Source organism: Anser brachyrhynchus (genome assembly GCF_964034855.1).
Source record: "Anser brachyrhynchus genome assembly, chromosome: 7".
Taxonomy (NCBI): domain Eukaryota; kingdom Metazoa; phylum Chordata; class Aves; order Anseriformes; family Anatidae; genus Anser; species Anser brachyrhynchus.
This window is the reverse complement of record NC_137701.1, coordinates 2,812,773-2,831,952: the sequence shown is the minus strand read 5'-3', so window position 1 is coordinate 2,831,952 and position 19,180 is coordinate 2,812,773. Positions and strand designations below refer to the sequence as shown.

Sequence of the window (19,180 nt, the reverse complement as noted above, 5' to 3'; positions counted from 1 at the left end):
CCGGCGGCGGGAGCGGAGTGGGGCGGGGGCGGGGCCGGGCCGGGGTAACGACAGCAGCGGCGGTGAGCGGGGCTGGGCCCCGCCCTGGGGTTGGGCCGCTGGCGGCGCATGCGCAGGCGCTGCCCTTCCTGCGGCGGGCACGGGGCGCTCGGGGCGGGCAGCGCGGCGGCAGCGGCAGCAGCATGGTGAGAGCGGGCGGCCCGGCCCGGCCCGGCCCGGCCCGGCCCGGCCCGGCCCACACGTGTCGGGGTCCCGGGGGGAACGGCTGTCTCCGGGGGGGGGGGACCGTGGGGGAGCCGCCGCGGTGCCCCGGAGGGGGCTGGCGCTGCAGGCGGCTCTCCCTTGTGTGCCGGGTGCCGCAGGTGGGGCCGCTCCGCTCGGGGGCTCGCAGCGCAGCGGGCCGTCGGCGCCGCAAGGTCATGGAGTTCTCGGGGGGGAGCTGCCAGGGCCGCGGCGTCGCCGCGGGCTGCCCTGGGCTCCCTAGTAGCGTTAGTGCAGCGTTCCTTAGCAGGCCCTCAGCTGTACGGCCGCCGGGCAGGGCTGCGACGTGCTCCTGCTACAACCGCAGGTCGAAGCGAGGCCTCCGGTATCGCGTGTCGGGTCATTCATTCGCTGCCTTGTATGAGCTCCTTCTGTCTAGGTTTGCCTTTGAAGGAGAACTGGGTAAGGGTAGGGCTGTCCTTATTCTTCCACTTACAGTTCATCCTTATGGCTCTTTTGAGGGCAAGAAGGTAGCATTTCTTAAGACTTAGCGTAAAATGCCTCTGTTCTTACGTCTGGTTGCTTGTTTCAGCTAAACAGCGACCATCCCTTTAAAAAAAAATCAGCAATATTAACTTTATAGAACAAACCCAATCATAATTGGCAGCTCTTTCTATCTTTTTTTTATTCTTCTGGTAGTATCGGCCCTCCTCTTGGGGGAGGCAGCTTTCATACGCTTTTCTTGTCTGTGACTTTACTAGCCCTATTTTTAAAGTTCGTGTGCACATACCGATGAGTGTCACTGAGGGGCACGTGGACACCAGGCCCTCGCTTCTAGTGGCTTCCATAAGCGTGCTCCCTGTGAGCCCAGGGTACCGGTCTCATGGAGCACTATCTCCACGTGACCTGGCATGGCTCCATATCTTTCCTTCTAAATCAAAGCAAGTTCCTTCTCCCTGATCCCTGCTTATTGGGATTCTGTCCTTGTGTTTGTGCAACCAGTCACAGTAAAGTGCTTTAAAAAGCTAATTAACCCTTAAGTAGAGGCAGATTATGACTATCCTCCTACATGAAGGAAAAGCAGTCAAGGTAGGAATGTGCTTGTTTCCCTGTTCCTAGGGACATAAATCTAAATGTTTTTGTGAAGTTGCAGTTTATTTATAGAAATCTATCCAAATAACAGCACTCTTGCTTCAGACTTCAAACTTTAGAAGTTGTATCACATCGTGTGAAAGGTTTAGTCTTGAAGTTACCTGAAAAAGACTGACACGTGGAGCCTGGCCAGACTTTAACTTCTTTACTGTAGAAGACTCCACTACAACAAACAAGAATGCAACTGTCCTAAGAAGTCCTTAATCTTCATTAAATCTGTTTGTGAATTTAAAAATAGGTTTTCTATAATCAATAACTGTGCTCACAAACTATAGTAACTAACCGTTTATAGGATCAAAAGCACGTGGTGCTTGCAGCCACGTGAGGTGGCTGCTCCACCTGATGGTGGTTTGTTCCCTCACCTGGACCAGGAGCTTTGTATGGCTCAACTGCAAACGTTGCCCAATATGTGCCTCTGAAGGCTGCTTGAGAGGCAGCTGCAACGTGGAGGCCTTGCAACGTGGAACAGCTGTAACAGCTTTCCTCATTTCTTCATTGATATCTGATGCAATTGAAGATGGTGTGTGTTTGCCACTGTTAAAACTAAATGCTCATCAGGTTTATAAACCTCTGATCTCTCTCAAAAGAGAAATCTATGGTTTTAAAAACCTTTTAATTGCAGTTTTACTGGAATGTTTTTACTTCTCAATTATTTACAATTATTTCCACAGGCAGGAAAAGCATTTAGGAAATTCCTTCCCCTGTTTGATCGTGTTCTGGTTGAACGATGTGCAGCAGAGACTGTAACCAAAGGAGGAATCATGATTCCAGAAAAAGCTCAAGGGAAAGTGCTACAAGCAACAGTAGTAGCAGTTGGATCGGGAGCCAGAGGAAAGGTAAATATCCTGAAGCATTACATTTGGGTAGAATTAGTAATAGTGTTGGCAGCAGCTGGAAAAATACAGTGGGAAAGGGATGGTTGCAGTGCAAGTTTTAAGATATCTGACAAAAATGGATGAGGGTAATGGCTGAAGTTTGAAGTGCAAATTCAAAGAGGATGTAGAAATCCCAAGTTCCTCTGGCTGGCTCTGACCTTGAGTTCCAGTCTTTTTTTTGTCATTTATAAAATGGAAAATACTTGCTTTTGGAAACTTATTATTATTTGTTGACATTTACAAGCATCCTTAAACAATAGTGACTTTTAATATTGAGTGTTTTGGGGGATGGCTTTTTTTAATTGCTTCAGTCCTTCAATGCCTTGCCTGTGGTAGGCTTTTTTTTTTGTTCAAATGATTACATGTCTAGAGTTATGTGGCTCATGAGCAGGGTGGATTTGCAGAATGTGGTGTTCACTGCCTTGTGCTGTGCAATCATGGTTTCTAAAGGTTGTGTTCACTAGAAAAAAAATAGGAAATGAATTGAAATGGTAAGTCAGCTTTCATAAACTTGCCATGTTGACTGCTCATCTGAGATCTTAAAAAAGATGGTCTTAACTTCATTTCACAGTCTCGAAATGCCTGTGGCAACAGGCTTCAGCATTGGAAGTTCTTTTTCTCCACCAAAGCAGTGTTTATTTAGTACCAATGGTAGAAAACAGGTTAAAATTTAACTTGGGCATGTTGACTCGGGCTTCTTTAATTGTGAGTCCTCTATAGATACCGTGCTTTTTTGTCTCTTTATCTGCTTTTCAAAACTTCATATTGTGAAATGATGATAATATTTGACTAATATGTTGATACTTAACTTTATCGCATGGTTCTAAAAAGGATATAGATTTGTCAGTGTTACTTTGAGTAACTTTTCAGTGCTAAACATGGGAAAGTACTTGTAACTGTCACTTGGAAAAATTAGCCATGGTTTTAGAATATGGAAGTGGACTTTATCTGTCTCTTTTAGAAAGAAAGAAACTCTACAGATAAAATGTATTCTAGTTTCACTCTACAAATAAAATGTAGAGTTGATGTGGTATCTTGAATGCTTTTTGTGGATAGATCATTGCAATATGGAGAAACTCTGATACTAGTCCTCTCTGTTTAACTTGTGGAAAACCAAGGACCTTTTTTTTTTCTTTCAGGATGGTGAGATTCATCCAGTGAGTGTTAAAGTTGGTGAAAAGGTTTTGTTACCAGAATATGGGGGTACAAAGATTGTACTAGAAGATAAGGTAGGTTTCCCAACTTCGTGAATGCACATTAAGCTGGTTCCCAAAACGTCACACTGTCAGTAATAAATACTGTAGTTATTTAATGGGATTAGCAGCATTTGCTAGATGCCATTGGTATTAAAGTGGCTGAATCAAGTTACATTCTTGCACCTGTAGTACTTGGTACCTCCATCCTGGTTAAAAGAAAGTAACCAAAGAAACATCTGGCTTTATCTTCGTTGGGTGGGTGAAGTGACTTCATATGCTGAGCATGTATCAGTGAGAAGCCAGAAGTGATTTGAAATTACTGGGGGTATCCTCGCTTTTGACAGGGAAAGCTTACAGAATTGTCCTGTGACAGTGCTTGTACTTCCTCCTACTAAAAATAGTAACTTGATGGCCTGCCCAAACTGTGTCCTGTGAACAAAAATCTTTCCATGGAAGTCAACAGGTAGAACGAGTCTTAGTTAGATCACTTTGATTTTGTACTTCATGATATATAGTAGCCCTGACTTCAAAACCAGATGGTTATCTGCAAAACAACTGATAAAACAATCCATGTGACAAGTAATGTTTCTTTTACTTGCAGGACTACTACTTGTTTAGGGATGGTGACATCCTTGGGAAGTACCTGGACTGAAGTTGGTTGCAGTATCAGTCATCCATTCCACTAAAATGCTGAAATCCTTTCTTTCATCATGTAAATAATGTCCTTTATTTTATAATATGCAGGCATTGAATCTCTGAAATAACTTGTGATCTCACTGTAATGATGGAACACAAATAAACATGTGTGCAGTCAGAAGTCGGTTGCTCTTTCTTGAGTTCCATTGAACAGTGAAATGCAGATGACCACCAACCAGCCTTAATTATTCCAAACAACATCATTTTTATATCCTTATCTGTGTGCTGAGATTGTAAAGGCCTTTACAATAAATTTCTTAAAACTATTCTGCTTATGTCTCAGTTTCTGCTACTGCTCTGTGAAACTGAGCCTCAGCTGTGTAATGTCTTGAACTACTTTCTGAAACAACATTTCAGTTGTAGTAATACATTATTTTCAACAAGCTTGCCTAAAGTTGTGGGACTAATTTAGAAGTGTTATCGCAGATAAAGTGATGGAGACTGTTTCAACTAGCTTTGGGACACATTGAGCTTTATCTTAAGTAACAGACGTTTTTTAACTTCTTCACTTCCATCATCATCTAGCAGTAGATGACAGGGTGTTTGGTATGTAGCAAGATAAAGCAAACAACCCTGCCACAAACAGCCTGCCTCAAAACACTACGCACAGAGCTTGTTACAGGTGATGCCTGTAGTAGGAAGTCTAACACTTTGCAGGTAGAAAGCAAGTAACTTTCCTATATAAGTTAACTGGTGGAATTGGAGCTGGTGCTGATCTTAACGTAGCAATTTGTGAAGGAATTTGCTTTATCTCAAACCAGATCTTTCCCCCTGTCCCACAGCTCAGTAGAGAGCTGACAGTGTATTTGACAAGTTACACTTTGTTTATCCTTAATGCAGCCTTCTTAAATGGTAAGGTATCTACTCAAGTAATGCTGAAGCAAACACATTTACATACTTCTAACCACCCTGTTTTGCCTTGGGAAAGGATTATTTGCACATGACTGAACAGACCTGAACTTCGTACTGCTCCTAACAATGCCTTCAGAGTCAGTCTATGTTGATCTAGCACCATTTGAGAATATACGCTGTCCTAAAAGGCTTTTGTGTAGTCTTACGTGAAATAAATCCCTATAGGACTTTTAACTACTGAAACTAACAGTAAAGTCATTTTTTTCCACACTAAATTCAAGCTGTTATGAAATCAACGTTGCTAGATAAACTGTAAGCCGCACTGTTTTCTTTTGGAGATAACCAGGAATGCCTGTAATAAAAAATATTTCTCAGAACTTCAGGTAGTTGCTGGGGGACGACGACTTGATTTTGCCACTGTAGATGCCAGTTACCACCCACCAAAGAGCTATGTTTGATGCTCTTGGCTGTGTTGTCTTGTTCCCCTCTTGGATGGTGTGCTGCTTTCTGGCTGGTTATTGCTGACTTTAGAGCTGTAGGCAAGCCCTGTGCAAGCTGCACTGCTGTGTACGAGCTGCAGTGCTGAGGTGGTTCATTCCCCTTGTGTGCTAACAGGGAAGGCACTAAGCAAATGTTGTAGTATAAAAGGCCTGCCTGAAATCTGCCCTGCAGCAGCATTATTGCAGTAGTTTTAGCGATGTGTGTTACAGCTGAAACTTAAGGTTATCATGCTACAGGTATCTTAACAGACAAATTATTGCATAATGAAACAAACACATTGAAAAGAATTATCTTCCACTACAGCAAGCGTGCGTTTATCTTCCCTGATAAGGTAGGTGTTCTGGTGTAGGCACAGCGAGGAGGGGAAGGTTTGTAATATGTTTACAGCTTGCTTAGCTTATGGAAATCAGATAACATCTTGATGAGAAAAAGATGCAATAGAAAGCAACATCCAACAGGCAAAAGTTTAAGCCTAACACTTCAGCATTTAAATGCTGTCTTTTAAAGACGCTTTATGTAAGATCCCCACTCACAGCAAACAATGTTGGGAGGTTTACAGTTCTTGTTTATGAGGAGCTGCTTTAATCTGTGGGGTGCATCCTGAGGCCAGGCAGCCTGGAGGAAAGGCGGTGGCACGCACTGCAACCCTTTACTGCTTGCACTGTTTACCTTAACCCCAAAAATGCTTTACTCCTCAACCAAGGCTGTGCTGCGTTAGTCCTCTCCCCAGTAGGATTACACTGAACCAGCACTGCGGTGTTGCCGAGGGCACAACATGTCTGCCTCTTGGCTCCCCGCCCTACCTCTGACCCCTGCTTTCAGCCCCAGGAGGTTTTCGGTACCTTGATGTCGTGCTGGTTTAATAAAATTGTTGTCATGGGTGTAGCTACTAGTCTTTATATAACTGAGTAAAAACAATGTCACATTTTCTTGAGACATTTCATAGGAATAAGAAATATGTGGATGGAACAAAAAAAAAGCATTCCTCTGCCTAATTAAATGGAGGACATGCCTGAGTGTCTGATGGGTCATTTTATTGTTGGACATTTTATTCTTGCACCATAACGCTATCATTACAAGCAAGGACGGGGAACTTACTACATTGCCAAGGTGATCCTCTGCCATCACTGCTTTTTAAGTTCCTGGCTGCATACCGGATTTTACATCCCTATATCCCTGGGCTTTAGAGGAGAGGACAGTATGAATCATAAATGCTCTTTCTCTACTGTATTTTCCCTGTGAGAATTTAGACTTCTTTATTCCACTGTTTTCTAGATTATTTCCAAGCTCTAATTTGTGGCAAAAATGTTACATGCTGCCGTATTTGCTTTTTGGTGGGGATCCAGTTCTTCCCAGCTGTCTGAAGCATAAAGAACAAAGGCGGGCTCCACCTACTTTTCGTAGTTCCCTTTCTGGAACAGGTTCCACTAGCAGCAGCTATACAATTTTCAGAAAGCCTTTACTGCCCTGGTTATGTTACCCTGCCACAGTAAGAAAAGGAAGTAAGAAAACTTGCACATGCTGGTAGAAGGTCTAGAAAGGAAGGTCAGGTCCCTAACAGCACAGGAATGAGATGATCTTGGCCAAATATTCCACTTTTCACTCATGAGGGGCATAAGACAATGTGGACCTGGTAAAAACCTAGGGAAAAAAATGAAATTACTGATTATCAGATTTTATTTAAAAACCACTTGAAATCCAATACATAAGAAGCAGCTTCCAGTAATAACAGGGTAATTACTAAGGGGCAACCAAAAAGACCTACAGATACTAACTGCCCAAGAAGCACTGCAGATTTCCTTCTTTTTTCTGTAAAACTGAGCCAGTTTCAGACTGAGCTAATGTACCAACATTCTCAGCCAGATTTGTTTGCATTTCAAAAGCAAGATGTCCATGAAATAAAAAGTCAGGGACAAATGAAAATGTCAAATCTTCCCACTCCTCTGTGCTTTAGATACCAGTTTAACCTTGGAACTGATTAAAAATCAACACAACGCTGTATTATGAGGGACTGAAACACATAGCATTGCTTTTATTTAGGGACTGGCTAATTATAAATCAATCTCATAAAAAGTTAATGTTGGATTACAGCAGATCTAATGTGGTAATATGACATTTACATCCTTCATTCTGATGCACCAATTTCTCCTAACGTTATTAACCTTTTCGTGGTTTATTAAACTTGAAAGTGCTGAGTTTCACCATGTGACTGGCACATCCAACTTCCCGGGGGCAGGAATGCTGACCTGTAGTTCTCCAAGTAAATGAGTAACAAACGCAATCTGCCCTCAAGGGCCTACAGTCAAGGGTGCCACCTGCATGAGGATGTAACATGGATGGAGCTGCCACTCTGGTCATTACAAACTCTTGGACAGGAATTGACAATGTTCTGTTTCTCGTTGCTCCTGCACTGCCCAGCTCGCTGTGCACAAATGATTCACCCTTCCTTACCTGTTCCCTGTTCCTTCCTACTGCTTATTCTCCAGAAACAGGGCATCTTTCAGCTTTTTTTTTTTTCCTCTTATCCTCCAGAAATAAGAGGAGACACTCTATGTAGTCCCCCCAAGTATTTGTAACAGGAGCCTATTCCTCAGCCTGCTACAAGCTAGCAGTGCCACTTTAATGCCTTTTTCTTCCCAAACACACGTTAAGGCCTGACTAAGGAAGCCTGGAAGCCCAGGCCACGCTCTCCACCAGCAGGGCAGCCCCGCACACCCAGCGCACAGACCCGTCCTTGCTGCCTTCTGCAGGGCCTGAGCGGCTCCGCGCCCGCTGCGTTTGTGGCACGTTGCCCCGGGACGTTGCGGGTGGGCTGTGTTGCTGTCATTTGGTTTATTCCTTTTGTCACAGCCAGCTGCGTACCGTCAGCACCGGGCTCCGTGTTCAGACTCGGCACCCTACGTACCGCGGGTGACGGACTGGGCAACGGGCGAGGCCCGGCGGCGCTGAGGGGCCGCTGAGGCGCCCAGCCGCCATCTCGCGGCGCTGGCCGGGGGCCGGTGGGAGCCCGCCTGAGGCCCGTCCCTGTCCCTCCGCCGCCTCTCGCGAGGCCCGCGGGCCCTCCCCCTGCGCCGTTGCCGCCCCGCTCCGCCCCGTGCCGCCCCGCCCGGCGCTGCCGCATCCGGGTCCTGGCGGCGCTGTCACTATGGTCATGGCGGAGGGCACGGCCGTGCTGAGGCGGAACAGGCCGGGCACCAAGGCCCAGGTGAGCCGCAGGGGGCTAGGGCGGGCGGGGCGGGCAGCGCCGCCGCCGCCGCCGCCGAGGCACGGGGCCCGGGCGGCCGGCGGGGCCTGGCGCTGTGGGGCCGCCCCGCTCCCCGCGGCTGGGCCCAGGCCGGGAGGCGCCGTGCCCCGGCCCGCGGCAGGAGGCCGCCGCCTCTCCCCTTGGCCTTGCGGCGGGGGAGCTGGGGCTGGGCGGCTGCGGTGGCACCGGGCGGCCCGGGCAGAGCCGGCTCTGCTCCCGGGCGGCCCCGGCCCCTCAGCCCGGCCCCGTCTCCCCGAAAGGCGGTCTGGGAGGTGCGAGGTGCGTGCCTCGGGCTGAGGTAAGCCTCCCGCGAGGCCCTGCTGGATGGAAGCCTCGTTTCGTTCGGGTTTTGACCGGAGAGGCCCCGTGTCAGAAGCAGAGCGCTGCGTGACAGCGTCGTAGCAAAACGCGTCTCCTTTCCCCGCCTCGTGGTAACGCACAGAGGTGGAATTGTTACTCAACCCTAGGCCAGCTCGTCTGTACAGGTAGAAGCCGCGAAGAGAAGGGAAAGCGTGTCCTCTGTCAGAGATCTCGGGCGTCCTGAAACGCTCAGAACACAGAGCTGGACTTGGCGAAGTTAGATGTTAGAAGTCCATGCCAGTTGAAAAAATCTGTTGAAAAGAGAAAGAAATTGATGAAATCACGTTGTTCTGTGGCTGTATTTAACTTGTAATTGTGTATTATATCGCAGAGTAGCTGTTCTGTGTGTCAATAGAAATACTTAACACCTAAGCACTGGCTATTCACTGCTTTTCTAGAGATGGCTGTACTCTCTCAAGAACAGCTCGCTGGGCTTTACACTTGGAGCATCTTCATTGAGCCTGTGAGGAGGGCTGTGGGAGACTGACATGTAATGTTTCTGGGTAAAAAGAGGGAGTAGCACTAAATTTTAGACATACATTTTCTAACTTTGCATTTTTTATATATCTGGGATTACCATATTTCCACCAGATGTGAGTTGCTGGATCTGGTGCAAAACTTGAGATGGCTTTTCTATTTATCAGTAGTAGATGCTGTGGGTTAGCAGAGCCCATAACTGTCCAGTTACACAGCACTCTGACCATGCCAGAAGAATGTAGTGCTGAGCTGGGTCAACGCTGTGTTGTATTATCTCAGGTTAGAGAAGGTGTTTCCAATGGTGTATTATTACGAGAATATTATCACCGGGATTTTAATTCAATACTGATTGTATAATGGTTCTCTCTAAAGACCTCTTATCTTCCCCATTCTTACATGATCTAATGTGTGAGGAGAGCACCACATGCAAATACTTCATCTAAGAAACACAGGCTACATAGCTGTTAGAACAAGATGCATGGAAGAGAGGATGTTTATGGTATGCCAGATCAAGTAGAAATTTGATTTCAAGATGTTCTCATATTGCGACTTGAGGAGCATAAGTGCCATTTCACCCTGACCTTGCCAAGTTCGTGTGCTGCTTCTGTTAAGATGCCGCTTCCTGGAATTGTATAAACTAATTCTACATCTATTTTCCTGCATATTGAAGTGTATTGTAAGTTGTGTGCTTTTATTTCTCTCCCTGTATTTTTGTTAACTTGGTTTAAACTTTTTTTAACAGGATTTCTACAATTGGCCTGATGAATCCTTTGAAGAAATGGATAGTACATTAGCTGTTCAGCAGGTACTCTTGTTTTTTAAGTTCAGTTTCCCAAGTTTTGTATTTTATTGGTTAAAAACAACAGGGAATGTGGCATGCTATTTGTCTGCTTAGTGTTGCTGCACAAGAGTGAGATTCATAAGCAACTTACATAAATTAAAAAAAAAAAGTAATTAATTGGATATGAAGAAATAGCTTTTCTAAAATTTAGATTTTCTAAATAAGATTTTCTAAAAAAGCTATGCAATTTACCCATTATTTTACCTTTTTTAATTCAGAAGAAGAAATTTTTCAGATCTGGGATTTTTTTTATACCAGTTGCCTTACTCCACCCATCAACTTGTTAATTTTTAGACTATCAATCACTTCTTAAATAAAAGGAAAATGACTTTTTAATCTCTGGGAGAGTAAGTCTCTTAAAGATGCAGTAATGTCCTAAATACAAACTATAATTACAAGAAGATCTTATTCTCCAACCCCCCCCCCCCCCCAGTATATTCAGCAAAACATAAGGGCAGACTGTTCCAACATTGACAAGATCCTTGAACCTCCTGAAGGCCAGGACGAAGGTGTGTGGAAGTATGAACATTTAAGGTAAGAATCCATCTTCATCAACGTAGTGTTCTGATACCAAGTTTTGTATATCGATAGTGGTACTGATTTTTTTTTTTTTGAATATGACAAGTTAAAAGTAACTTAAATGAAATGTGGTATTTCTACTACAAAATATTTTGATAATTTTGTGTTGGATGGTTTTCTGAATTCCTTGTTCTTTCTAAAGATGTATAGTGCTCTCTGATGCAGTGTTTTTTAATAAAATGATTGTACTTCACTTCAAAAAATATTCTGGCATACTTGAATATGAAAATAGAGTCATGAATTTCCACAGGACTTTCTCCTAGAATCATCAATTCTTCATCTCCACTGATTGAAAATATAGGTTCCCTCCCTCCAGATGCTCCCAGTGTTTTTTTCTGGAACTTGCAGGAAAATAGGTTTTAGATGGGAAAGCAAGAATAGCTGTGTCTTGCAGTTCTTGTTGTAAGGGAACTTGAAACATACTGTCCTCTCTTTGTTTTGTGCAGTAAAATAGATTCTGTTAAGCATAGGTGCTTTATGCCTGAAAGTATTCTTCAAGTACAGTGTAGCTTTACATCCTGTTAATAGATATGTATTAATCCTTTTTTCCTGGCATTACTTATCGTTCATGTGTCTTGATTTTTTTTTTCTTATTAAGCTTATCTTCTAACTTTATCAAACGTATTTTCAGAAATAGTTCTCATCCTAGATGTACAGATAATGATCTTTTGCCTCTCATTTTCTTTCTTTTTTTTTTTTTTTTGGTCTTCTCTGGTCTGGAATATTTCCAATGGATATGGTGAATCCTCAAAAGAGGAAAAAAGTGTATATGTACAATGGTAAAAGACACATTTTAAGAATTTCCTTTGTCATCTCATGTACACTGAAATTCATAGTAGATTCATAGAAGTGATTTCTCACTAAATTCTTAGCACTTCTGGAAAGTTTATTCAGTTATCTCTTGTAGTTTGGTGGTGGTGAACTCCCTAAGTTAAAAAATGTACTTCCAGGTACATTCTAGTGGAAGCAGCATGTCTGGAAGTCCTGTTCTTTAGTGGGACTTTAGGTACCTTGATTTGGAGGAAGTATATCTTAGAAGGATGGAGTGATTAATCTATATGAATTTAAAATTCACACTCTTAAGAAACTGATTTTCTTGAAGTGTTGTTTAATAATTCTTTTTGATCTGTATTTGTGAAGTAGCATTTCGTACCTAACAAAGCTTAAACACCCCCACTAAATTGTTTGTTAAGCTTAGCCTCTACTATCAGATAAGAATTAAAATATAATTGTTTTGCTAAGTAAAAAGATATGCATTCTATATCTCTCAATGAGTAGTCCTTTTATAGTGTGTTAATTAAAAGGCACATATGCCTTTTCAGGTGTCTTATCAGCTGAAATTATGTGATGATATTCTTTAGGTATGATTTTTTTCATGTTATATTTTTTTCCAGTTTAAAAGCAATAATTACAAAACATCTTTAGAGATCTGTGAAGAAGACCAGAATGTTTCATTTTGTCTTGTACCCAGTGTTTCCAGCACGAAACCAATTTGCTTGATTTTGATGCTGCTGTGTTCAAATTCTTTTTTTTTAGACAATTCTGCCTTGAGCTCAATGGACTAGCTGTCAAGCTTCAGGTAATTCTTTTCTTGATATTTTTATATTGTGTCAGGGAAGAGACTCTTTTTGTACATAAGCTGCAGAGTTTGTAGAGCTTTACTTTTTCAAATTAAAAACCTACACTTAAGCAGTGGTTTCAGGTAAGAGTTTTTTAGCGTTTTAAAGGCTTCTGGCAAATAACTCTTCGGTGGTAGACAGGGCAAGAAAGTGATTTCAAAAGACCATCAGATTGTTGCTGTTGGGTGATTTCATAACTGAACAATTGTTTTAACAGAGTGAATGTCATCCAGACACATGTACTCAGATGACAGCAACAGAACAATGGATTTTTCTTTGTGCAGCTCATAAAACTCCCAAAGAGGTATGGATGTATTTTGTAAAACTGCCCCAACTGGCATAAGATTTTCTTTCGCAGCTCCTGTGTTCTTGGGGAGACCATTAGAGTTGTCCTGTTACTCAAACTGAGAGCTTATGTCTGGGTTAGGAATGATCACTTGAGGTTTCCTTCTTTCCTATTTGTTAGTGCATTTACAGAAGTATGGGATGAGGTAGGAAGGAGCTGCTTTTTACAGCAGCACCAGAGAGACTGCGTTCCATCCAGGTCTGGTTCACAGTCAGTGAGAAGAGGAGGTAATACTGGTTTATCTCTGAACACGTCCTTCATCTGCAGTTTTCCACACTGATGATCACCCAGTGGTCAGATAGTGGGTGATGCAATCCTGAGAGACTGCTGACAAAAATGTACAACCGAGAAGTCATTTTCCTGCAACTAGGGGACAACAAAATTGGCAGACGTTCCCGCTCTCTTTCTGCCTGTCCTAGTTCATCTTGACTTTCTTTTGACAAAGTATACTTAGGGGCAGGTTTTTTTTTTTAATTATATTTTTTAGGGTATTGATTTAGGCTGTAAAAGAAACAGTCTGGCAACTTGACAATGTGGAAAGCAAGTGAACTGTGACATAATGCTAGTGTACTTCCAATATGTATTCTTATTATACGGTATTACTTAAGGAGATGCATAAAATTCACTACTCGTGTACATTATCAAATTTCCATAGTAACTTTTCTCTTGAAATAATTGACATGGGTTATGAAACAGAGTTATAAAACAGAGAAGAAATATCTCACTTAAGGAGGAAATGTAGTTGGACCTTCAGAGAAGCTATATGAAACTTCTGTGAATAAAAATGGCTGGTGATCAGGAAACAGAATTAAAATGTTTTTCTTTAAACATATTACATGATAATATCATGCAAACACTCATGCATGTGCTTGTTCACTCTGTTTCGTAGTGTCCTGCTATAGATTACACCAGACACACGCTTGATGGAGCTGCATGTCTTCTGAATAGCAATAAATATTTCCCTAGCAGGTAAAAGTGCTTTCTTTTGGAAGGAGAGGTGGGGGCAGCAGATGGCACCTAAAGTCTTGCTTAGCAACCACATAGAAATGTGTTACATGTTCTTAATGGACTACTACTGAAACTATAAGAAATCCTACAGAATGTGTCAGTGGTGCTGGTGCAGCTACTGTCACTGGTAAGCCAAGGAAGAATTTCTGCCTGTTGAAATAGTCTGCCATTTACCGGAACTGACGGGTGTTTTTTAGTTGGGAAATGTTTGTTTACCTATTTGTTGGTATTACCGTGGGGCTTCCAGTAGAGTAGTGCTAATCTAAGTAACAGGATGGCCTTTGGAGGGATGCAGTGACTCAAAGGACTTGAACACTGCTCCACTGAAAATCTCTAGAAACCAACATCAGTCTAATGCAGGACATTAGTAAGCACAGAAGATAGACCGAGTGTGTTCAAGACACGGCCTACGTGTGGGATGATAGAAACCTAAAAAAGGAAGTCAAAATAGTGCTTCTCTGGGAATCCTGTATTGGCAAGGAGGTGCAACTGGAAGTCTTTCCCTTTGCTCATCAATGCTAGAAACCAGAAATCCAGCCCTCACCAGAATAACTGATGATATTTGTGTATTACAGGAAAAGCTTTTTTTTTTTATTGTAGTTAGGGCAATTTTTAAATGTACAGAATGCAGCAACATTTTTGTTATTCTTGCAAAAACAAGCAATTGCAGACAGATGCCTGGAAAACTTCAGTCTTAATGTCGTATGTAATTTGACAGTACAGTTTAACAATCAGAATTCCTGTCAATGTGTATTTTGTTACTCAATTTAATAAATCTCTCCTGGTAACCTCTCTCCTGGTGCTTACAGGGTTAGCATAAAGGAATCTTCTGTAGCCAAATTAGGATCAGTGTGCCGAAGGATTTACAGAATATTTTCACATGCTTATTTTCATCATCGGCAGATATTTGATGAATATGAAGTAAGTAGTTTAATAGTTTAATTACTTCTCGAGTGAAGGCATTTACTGAAGTTACAGCTGTGATATAATTGTATTACACACTTTGTTTATTGCTACCCGAAAATCTGCACCCAAGTAAAGTACTGATTGTAGTAGATGATACTTTTAAGAACTGAAATTCCATGCTGTAACTTAGTTTTAACTTTAAAGGCATATTTGTATATGCATATATATAAAGGAAAATTCATTTATATAGTGAATTTCGCATTCATATAGTGAATATTCACATTACACTACATAACCCGCTAGCATAGTATTTGCTTATATTTTTAGTTGATTATCCTTTCTCTTACTTGGAAGGGATAGAATTTAGGAGTTCTTATACAGGCAACACATTTCAAAAAAAAAAAAAGTTCCTGAATGTATTCAAGCACTTTGTATAGGTATTCCTGCTTACATATATGTGTGTCCTGATGGTATGTGTTACATGCCAGTTAAAGGATTGTAATTGTAAAACTGCAAAGAAGCAAATAAACTGGTGGTACTTTGTGCACCTCCAGTAACGTCCAAGGTTAGTTGTTTTTACTGAAAAGCAGAAATTGATAACTAGAAAGGAGATTAGGGATATAACTGGATGTAAAAGGAAACACTTGTCAAATGCCACTTCAGGTTGCTGTAACAGCTGTGGAACGGTTGTGCCCTGTTCTGTTGGGAATAGTATATACAGAAGGTGTTTCACAATACCTTCAAGTTCTCTTCTGGAGTAGATCAGGACAACATTGATATTTTAATATATTCTTGTGTAAGTACTATTAAATTGAGCTGTGACTTAAGCTTTGGGTTTTGATTCATTGTATATTAATTAAGTAGTAAAGGAAAAGTTTTAAAAGAAGTAACAAATCTATCATTTAAGCATTACTACTGTTTCTAAGACTTGTAAATCCAGTGAGGCAATTATATATATGCAGTTTATCTTAGTATGTCTTCCTCAATTGTTTAAAATATTCCTTCTGTATATATTGTTTTCTCCCCTTTTTTCATCTCCAGAATGAAACTTTCTTGTGTCATCGGTTCACTAAGTTTGTGATGAAGTATAATCTGATGTCCAAGGATAACCTGATTGTACCGATTTTGGAAGAAGAAGTGCAAAACTCAGTGGCAGGGGAGAGTGAGGCATGATGGGGATGGTAGTACAGAAGCCTATACCGAATACAAACAAAACATTAATTACGTACTGTATATATCATTTTAGACACTTCAATCACGTATCCTCACAGCTTTTAGTATACTTTTTGTATGCTGGGTGCATTGCCTTTTAATATGGGAAATACTTTAAGTTATTCATGAGCTGTATATTCATCAGTGTGGCACTCATGGTTTTTAAATAAAAGTAGTAGTATCTGTTTATAATGCCTGTTAATAAAAGAATTTACAGTTCTTTAAAATTGCTGCTAAACAATCATTGAATCACAATCCTGAAGATGTCAGATTGGGTGGGGAAAAAAACAAGATTAACATTACACAACAAGCCATTTTTTAATGCAGTAGCTATGCTAGTTCAAAGATGATCACCTTAAATATATAATTCTGCAGGAAGCTCTTTGCAGTGTAGCTTATCCCTAATTTAGCTTTTATTTTTTTTAAGATAGCTTTGAAGATTTACTTTTGGATGTGCATATTCCTGTATGTGTATATCCAAACAATAATAGCATCTATAGTATTAGTAATACCTAAAGGATAATTTTACTATGCTTTTGAACGTATATATTCTTGATATATATCTAACATACTTTCTGGACTTTTTGTTTTGTTACCAGTGGAGGCTTGTGTACAGCAGAGGGTGGTTTCTGTCCTGGTACAACAGACCTCTGCTGTTCTCCAGTCCACAACTTCTCTACAGACTGTGGCAGAAAACTCAATGGCTTATACCTGTACATATTTATGGCAATGGCTTACAAATTATACCTCACATAAATATTCGCATTACACTACATAACCCGCTAGCATAGTATTTGCTTATATTTTTAGTAAAAACATTAAGTACTTGAAAAATTGAACCTGACTCCTTGCAGGAGTTAATCATATTTTCAACATAAGTTAATTTGTTTTTCTTAATTCACCCGCATTATATTCTTTGACAGAAAGATTTGGATTCATACTACTTCTGCTCCCTTTTAGATGTTTATTTCAAGTTTTCTTTGCAGATTTGCAATAACTGACAATTTCCATGAGTGCTGCTTAATTGTTGTCTAGAATGATAGAATTAAATGTTTTAGTGTTAATATAGCAGAGACATACTAAGTATGCATGAATGCAGGGTCTAAAAGCACTAGCAGAGTTCTTATGTTAAACGAATTTTGCTTATCTGTTTAAAAAGGTAGCTGGTTGTTTCTCTTGGAAGTTGCCGGGAGCCTCTTCTATTTCTTTAAGCAGGTCAGAACGGGCTAAGCAAGCTTGTTTCTGTAAACTACCCTTTGTTAAGTTATGCTTACCTGGACAGAAGGGAGTTCACCTATTTTTAAGGTCTTTTTTCATAATATACTAAACATGCCTTAAATTCTATTTTTCTTTATACAAATCAAGCACACCTCAAGCAACTGTACCACCTGGATGTAAAGGGAATTTAAACAATAAGAAAATAAAGAGACTAAACTTCTGAAGTACTTCAGCAGCTGTGTTCTTCAGCAGCTCTTTTGTCTCGTGTTTATCATTGTATTTAACTGTCAGCAGGGTAATTGCATGAGATATCTGAGTGAGCGTAGCTGTAGTTATTGTCTATACAGTTAGCTGTAACTTGCATTGTATGGACCAGATTACTTGATTTTGTTAGATATCTTGAAGCTTGTACTGCAGGTAGGAGAAAAGACTATTTTGGAAGTAGTCAATTTATTTAGTTCTGTTATAGTCTGCTGTAGGACCATTCATGGTGTGTTCTTTAGTACAGTCACGCTGCATGCTTATACTGGTCATAGTGACTGAGACAGGCAAAAACATGTAACTGGTGTCGCTAATTACACCACCTCTACAAAATTGAAGAAAATGTGGTGCTCAGGACTGCATTAAAATTTTAAACCTCTTTTCTTCTTCTTATGCTTTAAGAGTTTTACTTCAAAACAAAACTCTGGAAGTTTTAATCCTGTTTATTCTCATTCAGATTTGCACTGTAAAATTGACTTGCTTTACTATTGATTTTATATAAGGCCTAAGTGAAACACTGCTTGTATTTTCCCTTGCTGTTGTTTACATGAGTATGGTGTACACACATGTGCCTGAATGGTACCATAAAACTTCCTTTTGCCTAAGCAAACCATTGATTTGTCTAGTAAATACATGAACAGATTTAACTTACAATCTACGTAATAGGGAAGGTGAGACTGTCTTTGAAATATATTGTAAAAAAGGAAAAAAATTTAAAATTAAACTCTTTCTTTATCCATACCGCTATATTTTGGTAAGTGATTCTCATTTTTCAAGTTGTCCAAAAACACAGGCAACTGAGTGCTTCCAAGACAAAATGCGGTGCTCTCTCACCTCTGCTACAAGGTGTGCTGAGGTTCTATTTCTTCTTTCAAAAGCAGAGAAATACAATATTCATTAGCACCCTAAGGTCAGACCTCAAATTCATACATGTCTTAACTCAGAAAATGCTGGTTCTACAATTAATGAGTTACTGAGATCTACAAGAGGGCCTTTCAAATACTCCAAGCATGTTATGGGCAGTGTGTCACAGATAGAATAGCATGTCACAAGCAAAGGCTAATTTTCAAATAACTTGCTTATTAATTATTTTTTTCCCTGATGCTTGCTTTAGCGTATCTTGCTACAAGTCAGCCCCAGTGATTTTGCTGCTGAGATTTTTATTCTCTTAATGTTGTCAAAGCTTCTGCTTAAAACATCAAACATGTCATCAGCCCAGTTTCTCTAAACCACTTTGTCTCAAGTTACATTTACCCAAAGAACATTCACCACTTAAATTCATACCATTCATCTAAATTTTGACACAGGAAATGGGCTTTGACAATTCTCACTCCTAACACTTCTATTCTATAAATTAAACCATAGCCAATTGTCAGAACAGTGACCTCTTTTTTTTATTACTTACAGAATATTAAAATACAACATAAAAGTAAACTAATCAGCTTTTAATAGATGATTAAAAGTCTAACAATCTTTGCCTTGTGTGCTGTATGTATGTACAGACAAGACTTGCAAAAATATAATTGAAGGAAGGTATACATTGATCTAAAGAATTTAATGCCAGTGTGAGACAAGCATAATAAGGACATTGATAGCCGATTTAAGACATGTTTTTAATGATTAGAAGCTTACTATC

General features: G+C 40.8%; 1 protein-coding gene across 4 annotated transcripts; it reads left to right on the top strand.

The window, feature by feature from the left end:
- The first annotated feature begins 50 nt into the window (after nt 1-50).
- LOC308198144 (MOB-like protein phocein) lies at nt 51-18,289 on the top strand. 4 transcript variants are annotated; one of them, XM_080599971.1, is made up of 9 exons: nt 51-185; nt 2,025-2,189; nt 10,297-10,359; nt 10,829-10,929; nt 12,511-12,553; nt 12,811-12,897; nt 13,829-13,908; nt 14,757-14,868; nt 15,895-18,289. In XM_080599971.1, the coding sequence occupies exons 1-9, from the start codon at nt 183-185 to the stop codon at nt 16,024-16,026; spliced, it is 786 nt and encodes a 261-aa protein (XP_080456097.1). In that variant the 5' UTR covers nt 51-182; the 3' UTR covers nt 16,027-18,289. The 4 variants fall into 4 exon arrangements, with proteins under 4 accessions (XP_080456097.1, XP_080456096.1, XP_080456094.1 ...); XM_080599968.1 differs by lacking the exons at nt 51-185; nt 2,025-2,189 and adding an exon at nt 7,513-8,678; XM_080599969.1 differs by lacking the exons at nt 51-185; nt 2,025-2,189 and adding an exon at nt 8,798-9,015.
- The last annotated feature ends 891 nt before the right edge of the window (nt 18,290-19,180 follow it).